The 9,557-nt window shown below is 35.2% G+C and overlaps 1 protein-coding gene across 1 annotated transcript in view; it reads left to right on the top strand.

The window, feature by feature from the left end:
* Positions 1-561: 561 nt before the first annotated feature.
* The window catches only part of KIF18A (kinesin family member 18A), a 43,725-nt gene continuing 34,729 nt past the window's right edge, over positions 562-9,557 (top strand). Inside the window, exons 1-5 of the mRNA XM_062577344.1 lie at positions 562-889; positions 1,530-1,687; positions 2,823-2,927; positions 3,932-4,042; positions 8,499-8,696. Of these exons, the coding sequence (XP_062433328.1) occupies positions 562-889; positions 1,530-1,687; positions 2,823-2,927; positions 3,932-4,042; positions 8,499-8,696 (900 nt within the window). The remainder of the gene's footprint in view (positions 890-1,529; positions 1,688-2,822; positions 2,928-3,931; positions 4,043-8,498; positions 8,697-9,557) is intronic.

Genomic DNA, 9,557 nt, shown 5'->3' with positions numbered 1-9,557 from the left:
ATTTCCCCTGCAAATTGTGCTGACTTTTAACTATCCTGGTTTACTGCTTGTTTAAACATACGTGCAATAGGATTGAACAGATACACTAGAGAAAGCGGGTGGTCTATCCTCTAACATAGTTATGTTTTGGTGAAGGATAATAAAAGCATTAGACTAGGTCAGGAGAAGACTGATGGGTCATATGCACACCACTTCTAAAATAAAGGAAAACAAGTGGTTTTTATTGTTGTTTTTTAAGCTGGAGAAGTAGGCTTGTGGACTTCCTAGGGTTTTGCCGTCCTGCTTTTTTGAAGCTCTCCTGAATTCTATGGTGAATTAAGACACCCTTTCAGGCCAGCTCAACTGCTCTCTAAAGTTGTGTGAACACTGCAGTACTCCATAGAGCTAAGTAACAAGGGCTGGACAGGTCCAGCACAGGAACAGCTAGAGAGCTAATTGGAAGCTATATTTGAAATATAAGGCCCTTTCAACTTTTTTTTTTCTTTGCATTTGCAGAAAGGATTCAGCTGCATGATCTAAGGAATACTTAGAAGCAAAAAGGGAGAGAACAGGACTATTGTTATGTCTACTGCTAAAGAAGAGGATGTCTGTAGTCATGTGAAAGTGGTGGTCCGCGTCCGTCCAGAATCCCAAAAGGAAAAAGATGGCAACTTTAGCAAAGTGGTTCATGTTGTGGACCAGCATATATTGGTCTTTGATCCAAAGGAGGAAGAAGTTAGCTTCTTTCATGGGAAGAGGTTAGCCCATAGGGATATCAATAAAAGAAAAAAGAAAGATCTGAAGTTTGCGTTTGATGCAGTTTTTGCTGAAAGTTCATCCCAGTTAGAAGTTTTTGAACATACTACCAAAACTGTACTTGATGGCTTCTTAAATGGATATAATTGCACAGGTAACTTTTTTTCTATTTGTCTCCTTCTGTTCATTCAAAACCCCACTAAATTCTTGGAAGTTTCTACTGTTATATCCAGATGCCTTAAAAAAGACTGACTTTTAAATAGAACATTTTATTTATTTTATAGAAATGGGAGGGTGACTTTTTTGTGATATCCTATAGAAAATAGGATAGCTATACTCCATTTTGAAAAAAAGTTTATGCTAGAGTTGTTATTTTCTCTATAATTTGATCAGAAATAAAATGTATAGTTGGCATAAGTGCTCAAGAAAGTTATTCAAACAGAAGTGGTTTTCTCACTTTAAGAGCTTCTCTCTTTTTAATTAGCAAATGAAACATTGTGAGGAAGTACAATATTTGCCTGCAATAAATTGATGGCTTAGGGCTATGAGAGTAAAGAAATGATATTTTTCATGTAAATTGCCTGCGTATGACTTTTAAACTGGAAATTTGAGCATAAATGTGATTCTGAAATAGCTTTCTGTTTATGGTACTAAAGGAAAAGCATAAGAAACTTGATCAGCTTATGAAACAGCTATGCAATATGATAGGTGTATGTGAATGTGCATTTGAATTTTGTATTCCTGATTGGCTTACTGGTATAATAGCATACGTTCTTGTTTTTTAATAAAAACAGTGCTTGCGTATGGTGCAACAGGAGCTGGAAAGACTCATACAATGCTAGGCTCCCCTCAAGATCCTGGAGTGATGTATTTAACTATGATGGCACTTTATAATTGTATGGATCAAATAAAAGAAGATAAAATATGCAATGTTGCTGTTTCTTATTTAGAGGTAAGCCAGTTCCTGCATTTAGTGTGTTGCTTTCAATAAAGCATATTCTTAAAAACAGAGACAAGCTTTTGGTGGGGTTTTGTTGGTGTCCCCCTCCTCCCCCCCCCCCCCCCCCCCCCCCGCCCCAAGTCAATAATTCTGGGACTTGACAAAACAGGTTCTTGAAAGGAATGGAACAGAACTGTGCTCTGCAAATACGTTTTTATAGACACTTGTTATCATACAGCAGACTGCTAAAAAAGGACAATCTCTTCTAGTATTTTTTATTAAACACTCAATGAATCATGTTTTGCTGATCAGTTACATCCCCTTGAATATCTGCTAATGTGTACAAGGAAATATCTTTTCAAGCATATGTTTCAGGACTTAGCAATAAAGTCATGTAATTACTGAAAAATCTCACAACTCTATATCTAGTTCCTTTATAATTAATTTTTAAAGCTTTCAAGTTAGTAGAACTGTATTTTAGATTTGACAAACAAACCTAAATAATTAGACCTGCTGTGCCAATGGTTATCTGTCTCCAAATATTCCTTTCATTCTTTATTGTCAGCCTCTCTCTTTTTTCTTTTTGCATCAAAGTCCTGAATGCCACTGCGTTGCTGTCATGTGGAAGGAGCAAAATTAAGCTATGGTTAACTTCTATCTCCTATTAAGTCATAGTGGAAGAGTAGTTGTTACTTGGCAGTGGCAGGGAAGAGGGCGGAAGAAAAGTATGTTTTGTCACATACTATTTCAAGTGCTTCCACAGGCCCTGAAATATAATATGGTAATTATCAATATCATTTGGATTAAGAAATCTTGCTGTAGTATGTATTATGAAGTCTAATAGAGAAAAATAAGTGTTGTATATTAACACTCCAAAAATAAGTCAATTTTTTTTACTAAAAAGAATGACTCTTGTTTCAATAGCTAAAAATATATGCACAGTGAATAAGTTGAGTGTTTGTCTCCAGTGTAGGAAAGCTATTTGGCAAAAACTATACGGAATTTGTTACTTTATCTTAAGTCTCTTAAAAAAAAAAAAAAAAAAAAAAAAAAAAAAAAAAGGCATAATCATTTCTGTTGAGTTAGGTTTACCCTGTCAAGTACCATAAGCTATTTTTCTTAAAAGACTGCAATTTCCTTTTTGGAGGTCTACAATGAACAGATTCGTGATCTGCTGGTAAACTCAGGACCTTTGGCTGTTCGTGAAGATGCCCAGAAAGGGGTGGTCGTTCAAGGGCTAACATTGCACCAGGTATGTATACAGGTCTTAACTTAGTAAGCCTCACAACATGTTTGGGAAAGTGGTGAAATTCTCATACATCTGTGAAAGCTGGATACCGAATAATAATTTCCTTGTGGGCTTTTTTGTGGTAGTAATACTAGTGTCTAAATAACTTGCAGATTTAATAAATTTTTTATTCAGAAGCAGGCTGTAGAAAAATGCCTGCTGTTCAAATATGCATATTTATTAAAACATCCAGTCCTTATTATCCAAATAGTGCCATTAATTTAATGATGTCTTCTGGTTTTGGAAGATTAGCTTTTGACTAACATACCTTAGCACTTCTGAAGATATTTTCTGCTTTCAGTGCTTGTATGAGTGTTCAGCACCTTTGCAGATCTCTTGCCTGCATCTCAATATTTTTCTTTTTTTTTTTAATAACTGCATCTGAAAATTTTATGTAAATTTTCCAGCTCAGCATAGCACTTCTGTGGCGAAATTGGTGAAAGAATTCATTTTTTCAATCTAGAACTCAACTTTCATGGACCTCACTTTCTCTTTCTTACAGTCTCTTAGTGTATGTTATACGCTACATAGCTTCCAACTTTTACATGCTGTGGTATAATGATTCTACGGCCAGCAATCTCATCAGTTTGGTTCACTCTTTGAACACGATACTTTCCAAAGCCTGGTGCTCGGGAGGTGGGCAGGATGGGGGGGGAAATAATATATTATTTAATGCATTAGTACAAAAAAGATGAATTAAGGCATACTTAATTAAGACTTTCTTCAACTGTAGCGAACCTTTGAGGAATTTGAGCACTGTAATAATAACTAAAAAAAAGTTTTAAATTTCTGCAATTAAGCGCTTGCTCTTTGAGCTTATAATTATTTAAATAAGTTTGTTTGAAGTGCCTCAGTTCCAAAACAGGAAGTTTCTCTCTTATTTATTTTGTAATCAGGATGAAATCGACTACATTTAATGAAAATTTAAGATAAATGCTTTTTCCCCCTTTCTCGCTCTACATACAAAGCCTAAATCTGCAGAGGAAATCCTCCAAATGTTGGATTATGGAAATAAAAATCGAACACAACATCCCACAGATATAAATGCCTCCTCTTCTCGATCCCATGCCGTCTTTCAGGTAAAATGATATAGCAAATGTCATCGTTCTTTTGATTTTTAATTGTTGATTAATCTTGGATACAATGAAAGGGTGGGTGGGTTTTTTGTTGTGTTTTTTTGTTTAACTGTATCTAATTTTTATTTGGATGGAAGGTGATAAATGATTGTTCTTTTTTGATTTCTCATCCTTTGTAACTGTAAATGTTCATAGTGATTATATCTGACAAAGTGAAATCAATGAAAAGCTTTCTAGCTTTCCAGCTTTTTTTTTTTTTTCCAGTGTGAGCTAATTTTCCTTAGAGGAAAGATCTTGTTCTGTAAAATTGTAGTTTTGAGCTTTGAATGCTCTTCTATAAATAGAAAGATTTCTTGTATGTTACTCTGACTTGTTTCTTCAACCTCTTGATATCTTGTTCAGCATTTTTCTAGGAAAATGTTTTATAAGGTGCAATTACACATCCAGGTATAAACTGAGTACCTCAAGTGGTACTTTCCCATCATGCTTATTCCAGGTAATGCCAATTTTCATGTTGAGTGATTTCTTAACATTTGAGTGTGACCTGAGTTTGCATGCATTGTAAAAATCTGCTGAAACACGAGACTTTTGTAGAGATTATTGCTGTTTACAAACCATCACTGTGTCCTTCTGACTCCTCTTAAATACAGCCTGTGATATGAAAAATTTAAAGATGGGTCCTGTTAGCTAAAACTTCATTATCCATTTGCTAGCACATATTGCAAAGCACGCTATTCTTTGTTATTTATATGTTGCTATTCTGAATTGCAAAATATTAAAAAATAATTGAACTCTAGTCCTTCCATTACAATTCGATTATTTTTCATCTGTTTGACAGTTCTTAATTCTCTCTACAGACAATGCTTAGTAACTCTATCCAAAGTTAATATTTTGAAATAGATGACAGTAATATAAGCAGCTGTAAAGCTAACACAATAGCTTTACTCTCAATATTAAGGAAAAAAGATTAATAATGGGTAATAGATTTTCTATATTTAAAAAAAAACATATAAGGGAGCAAAAATCATTCCAACCCTAAAAGCTTTTGTGTTGTCTTATTTACCTCAGATTTTTATTTGAATCTCCTTCCCTCTCCCTTCCCCATTGCCTTTGTAATCTTGTCCTGATCTATATCAATTGTTACAGAGCATCGTGCTTGGGTGTTTGAAGCAAAGACTCAGGCAAAGTTGTTCAGATTGAGAGCTGCAATGTTGTATGTGTGTGCCGTCTTTTAATAAGGTGCAACACAGTGGTGTAGTGGCACAGAATGAGATCAGTGCAATAAAGGAAGAAACAGAAACCAGTACAGTTCACTTGCTGGACTGCCTTACCTTATCTCCCTCATCTCTACTTGGCAGCAGGAAGCTCTGGATTGCTTTATCTGACAGACTTGGCACTGAAAGTGACTAGCAATTAAATCAGACAGATATTGTTGTCTAATAAGATCTTTAACAAGCTAATTATGTGAACAGGGATGCTGGAGAGTTTATCATCTTCAGCCTGTATTATATATTCCTGCAAATTGGTCAGACTAACCTCTGTGGAGTTTGTTCTTTAGTTTCTTCATGCCAGGGTAGTAGTAGTGGTACCTAGCACAGTAGTAGTAGTTGCATGAAGTGCACTGTCTGTCCCTTAGCCAATCTTAATATGCAGTTGCAGTCTGTTAAATGTCATGCTTGGCTGAACTCAATACTCATGGTCAAATGCCTTGGTACTATAACTTCCTCATGAAGGAAAAGACCTTTCAGCCTAAAGATAAAGTTTGGGCATGTTACAGCTTAAAGTGTGTTTTGCGCTGTTCTCTGTAGTCTATCCTAATACATAGTTAATTCATGCTGTCAGACTGATTCTGTTTGAGGATGGTATCACCAGATTATTGTAGTTAGTCAGAATCTTCTTTTGGCTTTCTCTGCAATATTCCTAATCCATTTAGTCCTTGCAATGAGATAATCCTGGCAGTTTTGGCATTTATTGTCTTCTGAGATAGTTTGTCGGTAAATAGATTTAATTATTTTTCTCCTTAAATGTACTTTTCAGTTAAGTGCATAAATTATTACTAAAAGTCATGATTTCTTCTCTCAGAAAAGTAATTATTTACATAGGACACGCAGTCCTATACAATCTACTAGTATGATGTATTGTCAATGGAAAAAATAAGCTGATGCAGCCTTAGAATAATACTTCACTTAACGAAGAATGGTTTTTAAGCTGTTTTCATTGTTTTATTTGTTTGAAGAGAGAGAAGGGATTATGCTATTTATAAGAAAGTATGTATTAAAAAAATGCATGCCATAAATATTGAATTTACACGTAGCACTTAAGTATAATTCAGTTGCAATTCATTGGCAGTCTGGTTAGCAACTGGGAAGTTTAACAGATGAACGGAAAGTTCAGAATCTAATGAGTATTAGTATATTAATTTTTTATTATTGCTGTTATTTGGGAGGACACAAGTTGACGTAAGGAATGACATGACTTAGTAGCAGCATGTCTAAGTAATGTGAAACTCTGCAATGTGAGCTAAGTAAGCTAAATATGTATGCCCTTGATGCACTTGTCGCCAGGGGCAGATTTGTTTGGCTCTAAGACTTTTTCTGCCTCTGCTCATGATATTCTTGTATTTATTAGATGATACTGCACCAATACGAATTCTGTGAATACCAGTGGGTATAAGACTTCACCATCTGCTGACATTTTAACAGTTAAAATAGTTTAAACGAGGCAAATTTTTAAATATGCAGTTTGGAAAAGTGGGATCATAGGTACTTTTCTGCTTGAGGAATTTATACTGAGTGTTGGCATCTGTAGGAAATAACTACAAAGTGCTCAGTATTACAAGTGATTGCTTATATCGGTTCATATGACATCTATTTACGTTACCCCCATATATATGTGACATTCTAAGAACCATGTCTTAAAAGTGGATATCTCTACTACTGTGTTGATTCTTTGCTTCCCTCTTTGTGGTCTGGGGTGCTTTTCTTTGGGGGGGGGGAGAGGAGGGGGATTACCACTCTCCCTACCCCCCCCCCCCATTTTCTCCTGTTGTAAAGGTGGTCTTACTGTAGAGATCAGTTATCTTGAGGCTAATCTTGTTTTTTGTTGTTAGCTCTATTGGCGTAGGACATGTTCTGGAACTGACTCAAGAAGCAGCAAAGTCTTGGCCCAGGACATTTTGAGCTGATTTGAGAGATGCAAGTTTTGCCTTATTATACCATCTGTCTTAGGTTTGAAGTCTCTATGTAGGTCAGGCAATTACTGCATCTGAAAGTAAAATTCTGAATTGCCACACTGTTCTGTTAAGTGTTCTCCTGACAGACAAAGAAATAGAAGAGATTCTCCTTTGGGGCACTTCCTGTGTCTTTTGAGTTTTTTATAGAAGCTTGGATCATACAAAATAGTTGTATGCCAGCTGTCATACCAGCTTTACTTACTATAATGGTAGTTACTGGGTTCTGGTAGAGTACTACTAGCTTGAGATAGCTCCCTTACAAAGATAAATACAGGAAACAAAAAAATATATATATATTATTATTATTTTTCATTTCTTGGCATATTGGCTGTACTAGAAATAGTGTAACCGGACTTCCTTGGCTTATTTGATATAAAACTTTTCTTGGTATGTCATAAGTCAAATTTCTTCTATTAAGCATTGCTGTGAAGACTTTTCTCATAAACAGCCTTAAAGATATAGAACTGGTGAGATATACTAGTACGGCAACTCTTTCCCTATTTTTTGTCAGAAACGCTTAGCCTTGCAAGGGGCAAGAGTGGAAATGTATAGAGAATGCTGGAAAAGTAAATGCAAAGTGAAAGTAAGGATAACTAATTCTTGTTATTGATTCTGTGATTCAATAGCTCAAGCTCAAGCTGCCCACTTTCTCAGAAACCTGGGTAAGGACACCTTCACTAGCAGAAGCAAACAAAAGCATTTTGTTCCTCCTGTATCTCCTGTACCTTAAACTTCAGGAAAGAAAGAATGAGGATAAACAAATGGCTACAGGAGTCTTTGCTCTCTAGAGGACTCGGGCATAGCCTGTGATTTCACAGGAATAAATGAGTACTAGATTCAATTAATGTCAGTCACAGATGAGTCAATTGCTGAAAGTTCAGCCTTTTTCTATGACTATCCTATATATATGTTCTTGTGCCATATACTGTTAATGATGCCTTTTAAAAATGAACACCTTTTACACTTGAAACCATGCTAGTACAATGTACATTCCTCCTCCCTGTTCCCTCAGTTAATGCCTGGAGCAGATGAATTCAAGAGGTAAGTGTCAGAAATGCTTCTCATACATGTCCTTTGGGCAGCCTCTCATCTGTATCTCTATCTTGATGGGGATAATACGCATCTCTGAAAATACTTTTGATACTGTAGGATTGATTTACTGCTCAGAATAACAAGAGATTAATTAGTGGTTACTTCTTAATTCTTTTTCCTTTTTTGTACTTGCAGATTTATTTGAGACAGCAAGATAAAACAGCTAGTATTAATCAAAATGTTCGCATTGCCAAAATGTCTCTTATTGACCTGGCAGGATCTGAACGTGCCAGTGCTACAAATGCCAAGGGGGCTCGTTTTAGAGAAGGAACAAATATTAACCGCTCCCTGCTAGCTCTTGGAAATGTCATCAATGCTTTGGCAGATCCAAAGGTATGTGCTGTTTTCGCATGCAGTGTCCACTTTCTAATAGTTTAAAAAATAATTTTTTAAACAATAAATATCAGATGTTGCACCATTGCTTATATCTTTTGACTCTTACTGTATCTTCAGAATGTATTCCTAGTTATCCTTATGGAATATATTAGAAAATGTTTACATATCAGGTTTTTTATTTTTAAAAATACAAAGTCTCTGTAGACTTTGATTGTGAAAGTTGCAGGTTGAAGTTTTGGGTTGCTAAATCATCTGATGTACCTTCCTGTGCTAATGTAGCAAAAGTTGCTAAAAGTAACTTACACTTGAAGTAGAAACATTTTATGAGGATCCTTATGTATTTTAATTGTGCTTGATATTGGTTGCAGAGCCAGCATCTCTTTGACTGCTTTAATTCGAAGGTTAGTTAGTTGAAGTGTAGATAGGTCTTCTGTGTGCTTGGATTTTTTTGGGGTTTTTTTGTTCTGTTTTGTTTTTTTATTTGGAGGAAAGTGTCCCAGTTTTGGTTGTTTACAATCAGGAAAAACAATGCTGAGACTTTAGATGCTTTTAAATCCTTTGGCATCTGCCTATTGTCAATAATACTGAGTTCTTGTAGAGGTAAGTGGCTTTTTTTTTTTTTTTTTTTTTCCCTGCACTTCATAAGTCTATAATACATATGGTTATAATTAGAAAAGTTTTGTCCTCCAGTTATATACACTCTGCCCTTCATCTTAGACTATCTCCTCTAGATAAATAAAAGCACTATTTCAGAACTAAAAGTTTTTCTTAATATTTAAGTCATTTAATATAAGTATACTTTTTTTGTTTCATTTACTACAACAACTAAAATTAGGCTATAATATCTTAAGTACCTAA

Source organism: Rhea pennata, chromosome 5 (assembly GCF_028389875.1).
Source record: "Rhea pennata isolate bPtePen1 chromosome 5, bPtePen1.pri, whole genome shotgun sequence".
NCBI classification, from domain to species: Eukaryota; Metazoa; Chordata; class Aves; order Rheiformes; family Rheidae; genus Rhea; species Rhea pennata.
This window is presented reverse-complemented; position numbering and strand designations above follow the sequence as displayed.